General features: G+C 38.6%; 1 protein-coding gene across 2 annotated transcripts; it reads left to right on the top strand.

The window, feature by feature from the left end:
• Positions 1–3,462: 3,462 nt before the first annotated feature.
• Positions 3,463–14,380, top strand: khdrbs1b (KH domain containing, RNA binding, signal transduction associated 1b). 2 transcript variants are annotated; one of them, XR_007926490.1, is made up of 11 exons: positions 3,463–3,750; positions 5,246–5,367; positions 6,511–6,627; positions 6,869–7,015; positions 7,507–7,643; positions 7,770–7,980; positions 8,108–8,175; positions 8,408–8,466; positions 8,828–9,017; positions 11,073–11,136; positions 11,492–14,380. XR_007926490.1 is itself a non-coding variant. In XM_051872706.1 (9 exons), exons 1-9 carry the CDS (start codon positions 3,657–3,659, stop codon positions 8,932–8,934), a joined length of 1,062 nt encoding a protein of 353 aa, XP_051728666.1. In that variant the 5' UTR covers positions 3,463–3,656; the 3' UTR covers positions 8,935–10,107. The 2 variants fall into 2 exon arrangements, 1 of the variants encoding a protein (XP_051728666.1); XM_051872706.1 differs by lacking the exons at positions 11,073–11,136; positions 11,492–14,380 and having other exon boundaries at positions 8,828–10,107.
• The last annotated feature ends 4,256 nt before the right edge of the window (positions 14,381–18,636 follow it).

Genomic DNA, 18,636 nt, shown 5'->3' with positions numbered 1-18,636 from the left:
TATTCCAGCATCATTAGTGTATCTTGTGCTTTTTTTGGTTTCTCAAGAAACAGATCTAGCCTAGGGCCCTTAAGCAGGTTAAAGGGAATCAAACCCTGTGCTGATTAATTATCTGAGCTCCTGTGAAGCTGTGACATGTGGAGAAGTGTGTTACAGGCCCTTTTCAAAGTAGCACTCTGTAGTTATTTCACATCAAACACATCGGAGTACTAATTTTAACTTATTTTCTTTTTTAAAAAATCCATTATTCAGCTTCCCTTTGGGTCAAACTGATTGCATGGTTTGAAGTTATTTTTAAATCTTCGTTTTTACTTCAACAAACCCTTGAGAAGCTTTCTCAGTTTTATGCACACATCTGTCTTTCATATATTAAGACATTCATTCTGAGAGAGAAAAAAGGGATACAGAGAGAGATTAATATGATGAATGACCTTCATCTGGGATGTCAGGTCATTGGGAGAAATAAGTGCAACAATTCCTTACCGAGATCTGCCCTCTAAATTGGCTTGAAATGGCTATTCATCGGCTTCACAATGTGAAGTCAGAGCCTGATGTGCAGCTCTAACATAAGTGCTTCCAGGAAAACAATACCACAGCAGTTAATAAATCCATGGGAGCTTTTCTCATATTGCTTGATATACTAGATATGTTACAGTACTGTCATTAATGAATAACTACACAGGAATAAATGAGCAACACAATAGTAACAATCTAACCAGCGTTGGGGGTAACATTACAAGTAATGAGAGTTACATAATCAGATTACTTTTTTCAAGTAACTAGTAAAGTAACACATTACTTTTAAATTCACAGCAAAATCTATGAGTTATACTTTTTTAGAAAATAAGTAAGGCAAGTTACTTTGTTTTCCCATTATTGGCTGACATGTTGAGAAAAATTGTGCGTAAGATGCAGTATTGGAGGTAATGCATTACAAGTAACATGAGTTATGTAATCAGATTACTTTTTCAAGTAACTAAAGTAATGCATTACTTTTCCAATTTACAACAAAATATCTAAGTGACTTTTTCAAATAAGTAATGCAAGTTAGTTTTTCACATTTATTCTCCTGTCCCCATGTTGAGAGAAATAAAGTGCAGAGGTGTTGTGTGCGCTGTGTAAACATGATGGTTATTGTAGTTCTAGACTAAAAGTGAACAAGCATTTACTAACCTTGCACGAAAACATTCGGTATTCCTCAAAATGAATAAAAACAGTGATGCAATCTCGTTTTTAATACAGAATGGCAGCACAGTTGAAAAGTTTGTTTGAGCTGCGCCCTCTACTGTACAGGTGTAAATATGCATTTCCCAGCCTGAGGCTTAATCATTTCACTTTTGGTGTGAAAGACCTTTTACATTTGCCAACTTTTTTTTTTATTAAAAAACAAACAAACAAGCAAGCCCAGCCCAGGTAAAAAAAAAAAAAAAAAAGTAATGCATTACTTTCTATAAAAAGTAACACAATTAGTTACTTTTTAAGGGAGTGATGCAATATTGTTACTTTTAAAAGTAACTTTCCCCAACACTGCTATCAACTATCATGAAACTCTGATAAACGAATGCATAGTTCATTATTTTTTTTTTTTTCCAAACCTCTCAGAAAACTAATGAGAAATTATATTCCCTTATTTATAGCTTACATTACTAGGGAGTTGTCATGCTTTTCACTTTAAAATATTGTTCCAAATAAATGAATAATTCCTTCTGAAGGATTTGACACTATTTGAGTCATTACTAGTGGTGCAGCTTAAGTAACAAACTGAAATGAGATAATTAATCATACACAGATGAAACAAACAAACTCTTAATGACAGTGACCATGGAAACAAAGGAGTGGCGGGAAACTCAACAAAGGAACATATCAAACACAAGCAAAAAACAAACTGAAAATGTAACAATTGTGTCACTAATTTTTTTCTTCCTGTGTAGTAATGAGAAACGTATTCTAAAGTGTTACCACTGTATATGGTATTAAAAGGTGTGTTCTCTATAGATTTCAGTAACTAAAATTAAAACTGGTTTTTGAAAGTTAACATAACTGATGCGTCATTTGTCAGTTATTAGTAGAGCAGAAGAGGTTTGTTAAATGTGTTGCTACACTAGCAGAAGAAAAGAAAGTGTTTGCCTCAGGTCACAGGATGTTTTGTCACAAGTTTCCTGCTAACAGGTGCTGAGAAGATAATTTTTTTTTTTTTTTTTAAGGGAACAAGATGCTGAAATATGATTATAAAACAACTCATTTGGTTTTCTTCAAAAGCTTTTTAAATAAAAAGATGTGACAGAAACATCAGGGAAATAAACATATTAAATAAATCTACTCAGTGGGTTGGTTCACCTATACATATTTTGTCCTGCATGGGTCCCTGTGAATTTAAACGGTGACCCTGGAAAATATAGAGAAGGAGAGTGATAAAGCAGCTCAAAAAAGAGAGAAATATATGCTAGCCAAGCCAAGCTCAAAGGCCACAGCAGTCAGCAGCCACTTCTTTATGAGTTTGAATAGTCTGACATGCACAAACAGAGTGTGTTAACCTTGAGCGAGGCTGAGGGGAAAGGGGAGCGGAGGGTGGTGGTAGTGGTGCTAAAGGCCTAAGCAGGTGTGACAGTTCTGAAAGCTTTCACTGGACAAAAAGGCTTCACTGGCCTCCTAGCAATGCTGAGCCACGGCTGACCTCACCGCTCACCAGCACTGGCAGAGAGAAGCTGTGTTTACAGTAGAAGAGAGAAGCACAAGCGATGAAGGAAAACAAGCACATTTGAGTTTAAATGAAGGATGCCTATAAAATGATAATAGTATAACTGCATGAATTCAAAATGTGATATACTGTGCCAAGATCGTCTTGTAACTGTAATGAATTAATAAGCATGTAAATCATTACTATACTATAATCATTACTATATTATAATAAATTATTGCTATATTGTAATTTATAGTTCAATGGACAAGCAAACTGGTCATGTTTACAATTTTGCCATATCAATTGTGTCCAAATTTTTCACCACCAACCCCTGAATGTAATTCATTTTCCATTTTTATCCAGAGGGGGGCAGCAAACATTACATTATGTGGTGCGCGCTATTCCTTCATAACTTACCACTTAGATGAGCCCAGAAGCTTATGCAAAACCTTTGTGGATGTCTTCAAAAACCAGACAGCATATTAATTCATGCATAACCGTCTTACATTTAATGGAAGAACACAGATCATTTTAGTATGACCAGTTCAGCACTAATGTGTGATTTCATATATTTAATAATGTACTTATGTAATTTCATATATTTTATATTATTATTATTGTGTGAGTATGTGTGTGAATTAATGAATAGGACGGACAGCCTCTCCCCGAAGCAAATTCAATTTTGAATAGACAATCCAAAAACTTTCACATCAAAGTGGGCGGTCCCATAGGTCTAGTTTTCGTGACGTAATTTCCGCTCGCTCAAGTCATTTGAGCTCGTCTCAAGCTTTTGTTCATCTGTTTCCAACCGCACGCCGGAGAACAGGAGCCATTGAGACTCACCACAGTTACAGCACGGTCTACAGCAGCAGCAGTCACGCGTGTGTTCGTATTACCTTTTGCAGGAAGTGGATACTGAAATAGTTTCACTGTCGGACGTTTGGTGTATAAATCTTCATTAACTTACAAACTCAACATGGAGAACGAGAACAAATACCTCCCGCAGCTGCTGGCGGAACGAGACAGTCTGGACGCGTCGTTCACGCACGCCATGAAACTTATATCAGCAGGTAAAGCCGTTTGTGAAAACGAAGGAGGGATACATTAACACCTAACCGAGTGACTTTTCGGATGTAGATAAATAGCAGTTTTATTTGGAGGGAAACTGTGGGAATCGACTGTAGTTGCTCGTGGGACAGAGGGCGACCGTTACAAAGTCTTATTTCAGCGCGCTAGGGGGTTCGTGTACTTAGCTCGAGCCAGGCACGTGCTGCCGAAGCCATTTTCGGCGTGTAGTTATTGGTTTTCCGGAGAGACAAACTCAACTTTTCGTGGATGGTATCAGTTCTTTGCATCCTTCTCCATTGTGTTCGATCGAAAGCTGTAATCCTGTAGAGTTTTACCCCCCGTCATCCCCCGGGCAGCATTCCCATTTCTGCTCATTCGAGCTCTCCGTGAGCCGCGTACTGGATTGGGTTTAACCGAAAGTGTGAACTTTAAAATGACGTGTTTTATACAACTTTACGATAGCTAATTAGATTTGTTAAATCTTGTTAAAAACTGATAAAATAGAATATCGCAATACACTTTTTTTTTTTTTTTTTTTTTTTTTTTTTAAGATTTGCCGCCCATTGTTTGTTTGTAAGGAGGGCTCTGTATCTAAGGGGTCAACGTGGCGTTTCATTGTACGCGTCGAGTCCCAGCCTAGCGTTACATGCACTTATCGTGTTTGACTAGATTGAAAGATCTGGAAAGCTTTAGATGAAATCGTCCAAGCCCGATCAAATTAAATTGAAGACGGCTGAAAATCTTAAGTTTGAGATTTGTCGTAGTAATAAAAACCATGTTCCGGACCATATGTGCCTGTAGTGTGGGAAGTGTTGCATCTGGAGACGAAGTGGATTTTTTTTTTTTTTTTTTTTGGTGTAGGAAATGTCTTTTCCTGGCCTCGTTTCACCACGTCTTATATCATCAGTCTAGTGGGAGTTTAACTGTATCTTGTGTTATATATCAGCAAATAGGTTCCATAAGTTACATTTGCAGAGGCGTGTTAAATGTTCAGTGTTTAGCATCAGACTTGCGTTGAAAATTCCCCTAGTGAAGCTGAGTCTATTGATGGATGGTTTTCCCTCCCAGTGTCTTTGAGGCAAGCACTTTTCTTTGCAACCTGAAGCAAACACTTAAGTCTCAGACTTGCCATTGAAGTTAAAATGACCTAGAAAGGGAGGGAGAAAATATTTCAGGCCTATAAGCTTGTAATCATTATCCAGCATGTTATGTGGGGAAAAATAATATATTTGTATGATATAAGTGAATATATGATCCCTGTTGAGTATGTATTCATTGGGGTTTTAATCTTAAAATGGGCAAAACTGCTTTGAACTTTGCAATAAGTGGAGAATGTGGAAGTCAAGAAACATGTGCAAATGTTTCTAGTGGAATCGGTTTGATAGTATATTTTAGTTGGTTGAGCAATGATTGGTAAAAGTGTCTTCAAATATCTAGTAGTTTTAGTTTACATTTAAATGTTCAAATCCTGTGCCTAATGTTTCTCGTGCTTTTCAGAAATCGAAAGGGTTCAGAAAGGGGAGACCGAGAAAGATACAGAAAGCTACCTGGACCTCTTTACAACGAAAAACATCAAACTGAAGGAGAGGGTTCTCATACCTGTCAAGCAGTACCCTAAAGTGAGTGTCATTGTGGTATTTAGGAATGTGTATGTTGTGCCAGTTTACTCGATTACATGTGCACTGCTTCAGATTTGGTGTTGAAGGAATGTGTAACACCCGAGTAATCGCAAGCAGAGGTCACCTGAGGATTTTTGAGGTATTCGGTATTGTACAAGTATAAAGACAGAGTAAAGTAGAACTTGTTTATTCAGAACAAGAATTTAATTAGTTTTGAAAAGCTCTATTAGAGAGTGAAATGGTAGGTCTGCAATCCTCAGGAATGTATTTTGACAAATTTGCAAACCTTTGATTGCCAAAACCTGTGAAAGATCTGTAATTTGTCATGAAGAGGATTAAGATATTTTCGAAATGCATGTTTCTTTGTGCACGTCCCGTGATAGCTTACCTGCCAGAGGCGATCAGACCGCTTGATTGAGTCCACTGCTGTTTGAGAGTGTGGCAGTGTTTTTCTTTGACCTTCCGTGTTTAATGTTTGCTTGCCTGATCATTTGAGACTAGCTGAATTTAAATTTTTTTATTTTTTTTTTGCTTTACCTCAGAATCCAATCTTCTTCCCCCCCCTTAAGTATTATGTGGATATCAGATTATGCACAACTGATTATGATGCTCAATTCCAATCGAAAAGGCGGTTTCTTTTTAGAATGGCTTATTTTAGGTTTTTGCTGAGATTTGATTAAATGGATTGTCCTGTGGATGTAGATCTTCAGAACTGACATTTAGTGGACACTGTCTATTAGATCTCCTCTTTTGATTGACTCACACCTATCAGCTGTACATCTTACTGCTATTACCATTAATTTAAATATTGGACTTTTCCCTCTTGTTGTGAGTGGCACTTGTTGGTTTGTGCACACAACAGATGTTTTCTGCTGTCTCCTGAGTGTTTCCCTCCCTTTTTAGTTGAGTGTCCTCATGCGTGTGTTTTCAGACCACCTAATGTTACCCCTCGCTTTGGTGTCGAGGAGAGCACGACTCCAGCCTTTGATCTGTTTGCATTCCATTTAATCTTGTCCTGTTCAGGAAGATCAAAACTATCGAGTTTTCAGTCCTTGAAAACAAGTTCAGTCAGGCTAAGTGAAGAGCTGTAGATTTCTTCAAACGCTGTGGGTTTAATATTTAATTTTCTGTTGCTTTGTGCAGTTTAACTTTGTTGGGAAGATCCTTGGACCACAGGGGAACACCATCAAGAGACTGCAGGAAGAGACGGGCGCTAAGATCTCTGTGCTGGGGAAAGGATCCATGAGGGACAAAACCAAGGTAAAGTGCTATTGAGGTTATTTTTTAAAAGTATGAATGATCGCTGCCAGAACAGCTTTTACCAGGGCACCTCACTTTGTGCTGGATTTCTAAGGTAGCTCTAAACTTGAGAAATAAAAGGATGGTTCTAGGCTATTTGATGCGTCACGTTTTGGTGGTTTTGCTGTGTGTGAATGAAGGTTAAATGACACAACTAAGGGTAAATTGGATCTGCTGAACTTTTTGTTTTTGTGTTCTTCAGGAGGATGGCTTGAGGAAAAGTGGAGAGCCGAAGTATGCACACTTGTCAATGGAACTTCATGTGTTCATCGAGGTCTTTGCTCCTGTTCCTGAGGCATATGTGCGCATGGCTCATGCCATGGAGGAGATCAAAAAGTTCTTGTTCCCTGTAAGTACTCTGGATTCAAGAGACTGCCCAGAGATCATGTTTTGCAGTGAAGTGTGGATATTGTTTTGTCTAAGCTTTCTCTGTTTATAGTGCTGTGATTTATGAATTCCAAATGGGCCATTGTTTAAGTCCAAACCGCTTGCATTGTTGGATTGTAACTTGCTTTGCCCGTGGCGGCAGATTAATATTTAATCTGATAAATCGGTTGTTTTCGAGCTCATTCCTGTAGCTGGACTGAGTGACTGAAAGGTTTTGGTAAACCTTTTTGAACTACTTTAACTTCTGTGCCCTGTTCTAATGGCCTCATGTGAGCTATGCAAGTCTGGGTTTATCAGGGCCTCATGCTGGCTCTTCATTGTTAAGAGTTGTCCAACTCTAAGCATCAGATTTTGTAGAAACCACTATTTGGATTTATGTTCCATGAGACTGAGATGTTCTTGTGAAAAGTGTGTAGTGTTGTCATGTTAGTGAGCTGTGTGCCTGTCTCACAGGACATGATGGATGACATTTGCCAGGAGCAGTTCATGGAGATGAAGTATCTAAATGGGGGTCAGGAACATGGGGCCAGAGGCCGAGGAGGGCCACCCATCAGAGGCCGTGGAGGTCTTCCTCCTCCTGGGGCACCCAGGTAACCTACACCCATTTAATATTTATTATGACTGTTTAAGCTACTGAGCCTGATTTTTAATGCAGTGAGAACTTTCCTTTTTGTAGATTTAGTGGAGTAGAGGATTAACACTTTTTACCTTTGCAGGGGTCGTGGTATGCCCCCACGTGGAGGTGGCCGTGGCGGACCCCCTCGAGGTGGAGCCGCAAGGGGTGCTCCTGCAGGTAGAGGTGGACCATCAGCCCAGCCGCCCAGAGGAGCAGCTTCCAACCGTGGCCGTCCACCCGCCTCTGCGTCTCAGCGGATGCCCCCTCCACCACCCCCGCACCCTCCGGCCCAAGAGTCATACGAAGACTATGTATGTGTCTTTATTAAATATTTTCTGTATTTGCTTTGAAGATGTTGAGTGCACTAGTATCTTCAAAGTTTATGCTGCTGTGAATTGATTTTTTTTTTTTTTTTTTTTTTCTTATAAATTTCCTCAGTCTTATGATGAGAGCTACACAGAGCCAGGCTATGAATCCTATGAGAGCTACTACAGTCAGCCACAAGCGTAAGTTGATTGTACATTTTAATATTATTACTGTTGGTTTGGGACTTAAAAAGTCCAAGTTTCCGCAAAAAGATCATCTTCGCTTAGAATTACTGTGGTTTATGGAGGCTTTTTGGAAACATCCCAGTGTCTTAAAAGCACATCGTGCTTGGCTTAATATGTTACTTTAGGAAATTCAGGCCAGTTTCTCTTGTGTAACAGTTAGTTTGAACAGTGTTTGTCCTTTTTCTAGAGAACCAGAATACTATGATTATGGACATGGAGAGACACAGGAGGGGTATGAGAACTACGGTAAGATTTTTGCCTTTGAATTTAAATTTATGTGAAAGTGGTTTTCTGATCTGACACAGCGTAGGGTCAGCCGTAACCCCTCATTTGCTTTTGCTAATGGTTTCAAACATTTATTGTGGTTATTTAAAGGGTGAGTTATATCATGTTATATCTATTACAACTGGTAATGCTAGTGTAGCAGAACAGGTACATTATATTTGGATAATTCCTGTAAATTTGAGTTTAAAACCATCTAAAAACACACTTGGTTTTTTTTTTTTGTGTTTTTTTTGGTCAGTAATGTTTTTAAGGTAGAGCTTAGTGAAAGGTCAGTTATTTGCTAGCTTTATCTTACCTACTTGCACTGTGTTTGCTCCCATAGCTCAAGATGACTGGAATGGGACACAGCGCGCTGCTGCTGGTGGAAAAGCTCCCACTCAGAGACAGACTAAGCCTGGGTTCAGGGAACACCCCTATGGACGATACTAAGTCTGACTAGCGGAACGTCACCCAACGCGTCGCCATGACAACTGTCTCCCATGGCAGCTCACACTTTAAGCTACCCGACAAAAGTAATTGTCCGTTTTTGTTTTTGTTTCTCGTTTTTCTTTCTTTCTCGTTTTGTGTTTTGTACTCCGGACTTTTTTAAAAGAAACTTGACAGAGCGGCATTTGAATGCCTCAAGAATTGATATAACTTTTAGAAGGGATTAGTTTAAACATGGCTGTTTTTTTTTTTTTTTTTTTTTTTTTTTTTTTTGCAAATATCTCTTCCTCTGCTCATACCTACCCTTGCTTTTTTTGCATTTGTCGATGGTAAAAGTTTGTCCAATGATTGGAAAAAGTATTTAGTTGAAAGGTAAACCCTAACAACTGTACAGCCACATTTTGTGTCTCAGGACACCACTTTAATTTGTGTTACCTTAAAAGTTCTGCTGAGGTGCAGTTGCAGATTCCCATGTAGGCTACATTTCAAAATTCTGTTTAATACTAGCATATCAAATAGACCCTAAACTTAATGTCTGTTTTGTAATAAGGAATATAAATTACTGAAAGTCAAAATGTCTTTAATGGTATTTCCAACAGCCATTGATTATTCCTCATTTGATTTAAATAGTCTTAAAAGCTGTAAATGTAGATTTAGGCCTCAATATTTTTCCTTGTATCTTTTAGAGTTTTGAAATATAGCCCAATTAGACACTGTTGAGATGGAATGTCCTCAAATCCTTAATTTGTTCAAATAAGATGTTACCCTTCAAAACTGTTCTGTAGAATAACCCATGTTTGGCTACTTATGTTTAAAAGGAAAAAAAAAGTAAAAAAAAAATCGAAAGTCAGATTATCATGGATGCCACCATGCTATATAAACTGCATGCACAAACTGCTTTAAAAAAGGATTTGGACAACAATCTCCACAAGGGTCATCTCTTTCTTATGTAAAGGGATACTGCAGCTAAAACCGACTATTGTACATAATTTAAAAAAGGAAAAAAAACAACAACCTACATCCAAACTGTACTTTACTGCCATTTAGTATTTGTATCCTCTCCATAAAATGCAGAATGACATGTGTAAGCTTGCCTAAATAGGTAACTAAATCTGTCCAAAACATGTTTTGCAGCAGTTGTCAATAAAGCATAGATTGTTTTTTATGAAACTTTAACCTGGTTTATTTTTCTTTGTCTTCATAAAACCTGAAATGGCCTTTTAAATAACCCATAATCTTCGGTTCCAACCATTCTTCCTCTTCAAAAACAGATTTTAAATTTAAAACAATGCATGTAGTCTGAAGACATAAACTACACTAAAGGAGTCTGTTTAAAGTGTTTGATTTGACGATTAAAAGCACACCTTTAATGTTTCTCTCTCTTTTTATACTTAAAAAGGACCCTAGAGGTAAGACCTGTGCTCTTTAAAATAACCTGGATAGCTTCCTAATGTCTATAGAGAGAACTAAAGCATTCGATGCTTGGGTATGTATTAAACTTTTCTTGAATGACATTTTATTTTTGGTCTCTCAGAATGGGAAATGTATTACAGCCTGAAATAATTTGAATTTAAAAGTTAAGCTTGCAGGGGCCATATTTGTCAAGTCTGATGCAAAGACACGTTGGCTGCTTTTAGTAAAGAGGGCAGGAGAGGACTGTTAAACGTTTAAGTGCAGCATTGTAAAGGTAACCCTAACCCTAAATTTGTGAGTAGTGTTACATTTATTTACTTAAAACTATTTGGTGACGGCGTGCAATGATTTAAAATATTCAGTCGTTTAAAAATATAAAAGTAAAGTGGAAAAAAAATATACAAATACGCAGTAATAGTTTTTGCTTATAATAATATTTGTGTACTAACATTCTAGAGCAGAATTGTAATGCAACTCATGCTAAAAGTGCTCAGTATCAAATCTAGATCCATCTATGTTTGTAATGCTGCTCCTGTTTTTTTTTTTTTTTTTCTTTTGCGATTTTAATTGTTTAACGTATTGAAAAACTCAATGTCCTACATGAAAATGTTACCTGGGAAAGCTTGAGTTGCATGACTCAATCTTGGCAGACTGCATGAGCTTCAATACAATATAGTTAATCATAGCAATGTTTGGTTGTTCGCTCATAGTGTTCTCTCTTCCCTCAGGTTGTGATGCCTGGAAATTCCTGGAAATGGAAAGTTGAAACAAGAATGTCAGACCTCTCCTCAGGTCAGTTATCCTTTCCACCGGAACTGCAAATATGCATTGGTGCTCATCCATTAAAATGGAGTTGTTACTTTTAATTGTTGTTCTCTATAGTTTTAGTCCATTTCAGTTCTGATGAGTCAAAGCTTTCCAAATCTGCATGTTCTGCAAGAACTCTAAATGGTACAAAGTTGCACTGCCCTAATGGGCTTGCTTCCGGTTTTCACTATATACTCAGCTCAGTAATTACTGGTAGTTTCAGTGGCCTAATATGATGGATGAACTCATCATGCAAGATGATTCAGATGTTTGTCTCAGAGTTGTGTGTGCGCTCCTCCCTTTTGCTTGCTTTGCTGATTGACTTGTAATTCTCCTACAGGCAAAGACAAGTGTTTGTTTGCAGTATAAGAGCAATCTTACCTTTGAACACCAGCAGTCTTAATGGAGCCATGGACAGTCTGACTGGATAACTTCTGAACGGGTTGGAATGGCAGAAATCGTTGGTCCTGTCTGCTAAAGTTTAAACCAGCAACCTCTTAATGGGTTGAAGTGGAAGAGTCTTGAGTTCTAGTGCTGTGTATATCTGCGCTCCAGTGGTTATGCAAAGTCTTTTCTCTGTACTGCAAAGTTTCTCTTTACTGTTCACCTCAAGTGCTTTCTAAGCACACTTAACTTTAAATGTTCATCTTTAAATTGACCTCTTCTGCTTATGTTGGCTAAGAAATCATTTTAACAAGCTCGAAAAATTCTGTCCGGGCTCTCTAGACGTCTACCTCACACAATACTCCAGTGCTTTATTCTGCAAGACGAGCATGTCTTCCCCAGTTCCTCGCTCGGAGGAACGTACATGCTAATTTAGAGCTGTCCGGCCCCTGTCTCTTAGCACAGACTTTGTCCTTTAATTACCATGGTAATTTTTGTCTTGCTCTTGAGTAGATATGTTTGAATGGGTTTAAGCTGTCGGAACCGCCTTGCAGTTTGTGTGAATCACAATTGAATTTTCAATCTGTTTGCAACTGTTGATCTAAATCATGCTAACATTGTTACTTTTTGGATAATGGTCTTTAATGCCCTAATAAGGGCTTTTCACACTTGAAATGGTTAACCCTGGGTCACTCTAAACCCCTGATAAATGAAATCCTGGGTTATCTTTATTCACGTTTCACACTGCTCATACCATACCCGGGCTTAACAGTTAATCCTGGGAATTCATAAGCTACCTCTTCACACTGCGCATTCCTAAACCCCTGGGATTAAGTCCTTATCTGCATATTTACGTTGTCAGTGTCACTGACTGGACAAACGCAGCACGTGACCTGTTTACATAAAGGCTCTGGCTTTGCGTGTCCTCATTTTACAATTTGCTGACTGTAATATCAAGTTTTTTTTCTCTGTGTGAACTTTTCTAACTACGGTCTCTTCACTCCAATTGTCGCTTTTCCCGTCGCATTTTCCATCGGCATTTGACATTTTACCTGTCTGTTTATACATGGCGCAGTGTTTCCGTGAATGCCCGAAGCGAGAGAATATAAGGCATGTCGGATGTTAAGCATCTAGTTGTAACATTCTAACACCGCATCATTTTACACTGTACAAATCTGGCACCGCAATGCGCAGTTAACGCCGCAAAAGCGCTGCTAACCCTGCTCCAGAGCAGGGTTTCATAACCCCGGGTAAAAAGCGGTGCTAACCCCACAATTAAATAAGTGTGGAACGCTCCTTTACCTGGGGTTAAAAGTGGTGTTTAGATTGACGATAACCCGGGGTTAAGCGCAGTGTGACAAGCCCTATAGAGAGCTTTCCATAAATTCTGCTTTTTCTAATCCTCGCTGTGCAGAGTCTGAATTTGGCACTGCATGGATTTTGTGCATGTGTATGTTTTGCTGTCAGTGTGTGTTGCCGTAGCTTCCGTCTTTTGCTCATATATTTTTTTTTTTTTTTTTTTTTTTTTCCCCGCTCAGCACACGTACGATTTGAGCCCGTCATTCTGACCAATTACCGCCGATGACAGTGTGTCCGTCCCCCGTGGAGCCGCCACTGGTTGCCGACTGGCTAACAGGACTAATGCCTTATTGCATTAGAGACAAATCTGTCTTCAGCACAGATTTTAATAAGCATCAGCCACCGCTCAAGTGCTGTCGAACAGTGGGTAGAAGGCTGACCAATGTGTATGCGGGCTTCACTGTAATGAGAAATCGCATAATGGAAATATTTATTTTCCAACAGATGCTAGGGGGTAAAGAAAACTCGAAGTCTCAAGGAGGAGGAAATGTTCAAGCCCACTGTGTGCACTAAATGGGTCTTTGTTTACACAGTCATATTTGTTAGAGTCGGACATACATGGTCTACAGCTGCTGGGGAAATGCCTCTGGGGTAATGTGCAAGGCATGTGTGGTGGTCTGAAACCGGGGGATTGTGGTTTGGCAGCTCTTTTCTCCTAACGCATTGTGCATGCTGAAAACAGGAAGCATGGCTTTACGAATGCAAATGAAACACTCACACCAATGTCTGTCTGTCTTCCTGCATGACTATTTTGCTAGTTTCACACCTAACCAGTATACACTCTCAAGGGAGTCAGGGTTTTGAGTGCACGGGGATGAGTTGTGATGGTTTCTGGCTCAAGTCCTGGAGAACCGTGGCTGCTGGCCACCTCCTTCAGTGTGAAATGCTGGTAATAACTTAGCCTCCTAAAGGTCTCTCTCAGTGTGCTGTGATGAGAATGAATTGAATCCATCCATGTGGAATCTGGCTTGAGTAATCCGTAGCCCTCCAGGACAAAGAGTTGGATACCTTCACCTTGGCTGTCGCTGAAGTAACATTCCATTGCATGTTTTCCAACATCCACATAAGCAGACACGCCTAAAACAATGTCGGGAAACCATGGGAATTACTTGGGATTAGTGTTGAAATACAAGTGCCAGTAGTCTGTGTTCTTTTGTTTTCTTAAGGAGATTGATGAGCCTGTATTTCAATGCAGCTAAACTGGATTTGAGCTTATTGAAGTGCTCGTCTTTCAGCATAGCTGTTGCCCTTATCTCAGTAGAAGCGAACTAAAGCCTTTGGGGCCGGAGAAACCTTACGGTGACTTAGGGGAGCGGACAGAATTTTTCTTCACCTTTGAAAGTTATTCAAACTTGTTTGGAAGTTGGTGCATCCAAGATCACTCGTACGCAGCCTGCAAATTACGTATGACTACAAAGAGAATACCTAATAACTTGGCATATTTTTTTACCTATTTTGTAATGTCAAATAAAGAAACTGAATTCTAGACCTGGCTCCTGTGTCTCTTTTTAAAGCTTATGTCTTCATGTCTCTTGATAGCTCATTCTCAAGGTTTCAGACTGTGAATAAATGGACTCCAATGCGACCAGTTATTTAAAGTCTAGTTGCCATTGGTGATAATAGGGGAAAGGTTTTGTCTATATGTAATTTTCTGCATTGTGCTACTTTGGGTGATATTAAATTGTTGATTTAATTAAAAAAAAAAAAAAAAAAAAAAAAAGCCACATTTTTGTGTCTTGAACCCTGAACCCTAGTGCTTTGAGGTCTTCAACCTTGCCCTTGGAGACCCACTGACATACAGAATTTAGCTCCAACTCTAAACAAACACACATGAACCAGATAATCAAGGTCTTTAGGATTGCTTGAAAATCTCAAGTCTGTTGAAGCATGTTGGAAATAAACTTTGCAGGATGGCGAGTCTCCAGGAGCAGGGTTGAAGGTCTATTCTATAGTGGCTATTCAGTGAGTGTAAATCAGTTGTACACGTTAAAGTGCATTATGGGATTGAATGAGTGCACTTGATAATGTGGATACGGTTTCAGACATAACTACAAATGGCGGTGGTCTCAAACAGTGCACTGGAAAATTGACGACTATTTTCCAGTCCTGGAAAATGTAAAATGTCCTGAAATTATTTTAATCATGTTCTTTTTTTCCTTTAGCTGAGAACGAATAGTTTATCACAATTGTTAGTAGCAGAAAGTGCTATGTTCAGGGATGCTGAGTTTTGATATTTTGAAGTATTTTGAATTGTTCTGTCTTGTGTAGGTCCTTGCAGCAGTTAGCTTATTAACTGCTCAAATGTTTGCAGCAAGTATCAACTGGTAAACAGCTGCCTAACTTTGTTAACATTCAATTCAGTAACTTCCCAACTAAATTTTGATATGGAATAAGACTGGTCAGCACAGCAACCTACAGCAGTGACACAGTCTGTTTTGAGTTCTGATTGTTGGAAAAAATGAACCAGTACCAAGTCGATACTGAAGTTTAAAAACAAAATTGATACCAGTTTTTCTGCAGTACTGGTAGTATAGAATACCGGATCAATCTGGTATACCCGCTGATAGGTGGCTGTTTTCAGATGTTCCCCTTCGTATTTGTGTGAGCACTCTGAAGTGTCAAATGTTTCGGTTTAAAATGTGTTTTTGCAGCATTGAGCATTATAGCCATTGTTGAACACTTGAATGCAGTGGCCAGTTGAGGTGTTTAAGTTGTTCAGAATCTGCCCAATAGTGGGCAGATTTTTTCCCCTCATTTTTTTGGGCAGATTTTTTTCCCTCTCATTGGCCCATTGAGTTCTGCACACTCTTGAATTCTTTCATTATAACCAACCAAGTGTAAACACTATGTAAATAAGAGATTTATTGTGCAGTGTAGCCAGTTTCATTGATTATAACAGGAGTTTTTACAAAAGTGCAGAACTCAGTGAGCAGGCGCTGAACTGAAGTGATTGACAAGTTCAGCAATTATTAAGGGAGCTCTCTTTGTTTGCCGTCTGTATATAACCCATTCACAGTTTGAATGAATTTTATTTTCACATTTGTAAATGCACACTGCAAATTTTGGGAGTTACAACCATATTTAAATGTGGGTTTGAATCCAAAATTTTGTTGATTGACAGTGATAACCATAGCAACAGACAGGACAAAAAAGGTCTGTTAAAATCTGTGCACTAATTGTAAATGCAGATTAACAGACCTGACACTTCTATTAGATGTAGTGTTTTTTATTTTTTTATTTTATTTTTTTTATTGCTAACTTTTCACTTGACCTGTTTAAAGGGTTAGTTCACCCAAAAATGAAAATAGTGTCATTTATTACTCACCCTCGTGCCGTTCCACCCCCGTAAGACCTTCGTTAATCTTTGGAACACAAATTAAGAGATTTTTGTTGAAATCCGATGGCTCAGTGAGGCCTCCGTAGCCAGCAATGACATTTCCTCTCTCAAGATCCATTAATGTACTAAAAACATATTTAAATCAGTTCATGTGAGTACAGTGGTTCAATATTAATATTATAAAGCAACGAGAATATTTTTTTGGTGTGCCAAAAAAAACAAAATAACGATTTATATAGTGATGGCCGATTTCAAAACACTGCTTCAGGAAGCTTTGAGGCATTATGAATCAGCGTGTCGAATCAGCGGTTTGGAGCACCAAAGTCACGTGATTTCAGCAGTTTGGCGGTTTGACAAGCGATCTGAATCATGATTCGATACGCTGATTCATAATGCTCCGAAGCTTCCTGAAGCAGTGTTTTGAAATCGGCCATCACTATATAAGTTGTTATTTTGGTTTTTTTTGGCGCACCAAAAATATTCTCGTCGCTTTATAATATTAATATTGAACCACTGTACTCACATGAACTGATTTAAATGTTTTTAGTACATTAATGGATCTTGAGAGAGGAAATGTCATTGCTGGCTATGGAGGCCTCACTGAGCCATCGGATTTCAACAAAAGTATCTTAATTTGTGTTCCGAAGATGAACGAAGGTCTTACGGGTGTGGAACGGCATGAGGGTGACTAATAAATGACATTATTTTCATTTTTGGGTGAACTAACCCTTTAAGGCAACGTTTACTTAGTATTAAGTACTTTAAAGGCGACATGCCTATATGTATCAAAGGGTTAGTTCACCCAAAAATGAAAATTCTGTCATTAATTACTCACCCTCATGTCGTTCCACACCCGTAAGACCTTCGTTCATACACGCTCCAAACCACTGATTCAAAACAAAAGATTGGTAAAGCTTTGAAGCTTCATGAAGCAGTGTTTTGAAATCGCCCATCACTAGATATTGTTGAATAAAGTCGTTGTTTTGTTTTTTTGGCACACAAAAAGTATTCTTGTCACTTCAAAACATTAAGGCTGAACCACTGTAGTCACATGAACTGTTTTAAATATGTCTTTAGTACATTTCTGGGCATTGAAAGTGTTAATTATCTTGCTGGCAATGAAGGCCTCACTGAGACAACGGATTTTATCAAAAATATCTTAATTTGTGTTCCAAAGATGAACGAAGGTCTTACAGGTGTGGAGCGACATGAGGGTGAGTAATTAATGACAGAATTTTCATATTTTGGGTGAACTAACCCTTTAAATATTTGAAGGCTACATGCTAATGTTTTAATGTACTTGTAACTATTTGCATTAATAATTCATTGACTTTATTTAATAATTTTATTTTCAAATAGTTAAAATATTTAAGTTCCAATATTTTTTGCTATGGTATTGAAGAACCAATTGTCATAAAATTAAGAGCTCATATTATAAAGCTGAAAATAATCACTGTAAAAGAGCGGGAACCCCGACTATATAAGGGCATATGGGGGTGATTTAGGATACAGCCTGTGTTTCCAGGAATGAGATTGAAGATTTCTCTGGTTAAAGGAACGGTTAAATACAGTTATGCTTTTAATATGGTTAAGTTCTATGGACGGCATCAGTTGCATGTTGATTACCACAGAAAAAAAAATGTTTGGCTTTTGTAAAGGATGTCTGCGGAGCAGCTGTTGTATGGAATCCTTATAGACTTCCATTAAAAGTGCAAGCAACAATCAGACAATCTGCGTAATGACTACATGTCCTGCTGGTTGCTGTGCTGAGCATGTTCTGAAACCAGTGAGAATAAATAAGACATCTGCATCGTGCGGCCCTTATGAATAATTAAAGACTCCCATTTAGTCTTGAATACTTTTAATGCACAGCGAGGATGTGCTTTCATGGGCCGGGCACTTAGAAAACTATGTTTGGACCAAACCTTGATGTAAGTAGGGTCTGTTGAGTGATTGTGGTGTTTTAATGGAATGTGTGTTTAATGAGAATGCGCTCAGGTATCTGGTGCAACAGATGAGAATCAATGAGATGTGCAGGGTGCCACGCAGCTTGAAGGGAAGTGGGCGCCAGTCTGCCCTTTGGCTGTGCTCAACAAGCATTAAGTTTTAGATGATGTATCATGCCTTCCTGGGGATAAATACAATGTTGCAGAAGAACCTTTGCATTTAGTCTTCTATGTATTTATAGATGAGTAATTGCTTCCATCCTTGTGTTTTCAGTGCCTAGTCTGGCAAAGTTAAATGACTAAAAAGGAAACTGTTCTCATGTTGACCTACAACCCACGCCGACGGTACAAATCCGCCTGCTCTCATCCTTCCTCTTCACTGGTCTGCTGCCAATATGTTCGCTCGAAGTGAGACTGAAATGGCAGAAAAGCCTCAGGAGCGTTTTCATGTGGAAAGTT

Source organism: Ctenopharyngodon idella, chromosome 19, assembly GCF_019924925.1.
Source record: "Ctenopharyngodon idella isolate HZGC_01 chromosome 19, HZGC01, whole genome shotgun sequence".
NCBI classification, from domain to species: Eukaryota; Metazoa; Chordata; class Actinopteri; order Cypriniformes; family Xenocyprididae; genus Ctenopharyngodon; species Ctenopharyngodon idella.
This window is presented reverse-complemented; position numbering and strand designations above follow the sequence as displayed.

Excerpts from the sequence above, each read along its gene's own strand:
- khdrbs1b (XM_051872706.1), top strand. The coding sequence starts at position 3,657 with ATGGAGAACGAGAACAAATACCTCCCGCAGCTGCTGGCGGAACGAGAC. Across the intron at positions 3,751-5,245 it reads CATGAAACTTATATCAGCAG|AAATCGAAAGGGTTCAGAAA; the intron begins GTAAAGCCGTTT and ends CGTGCTTTTCAG. Across the intron at positions 8,467-8,827 it reads GGAGGGGTATGAGAACTACG|CTCAAGATGACTGGAATGGG; the intron begins GTAAGATTTTTG and ends TTGCTCCCATAG.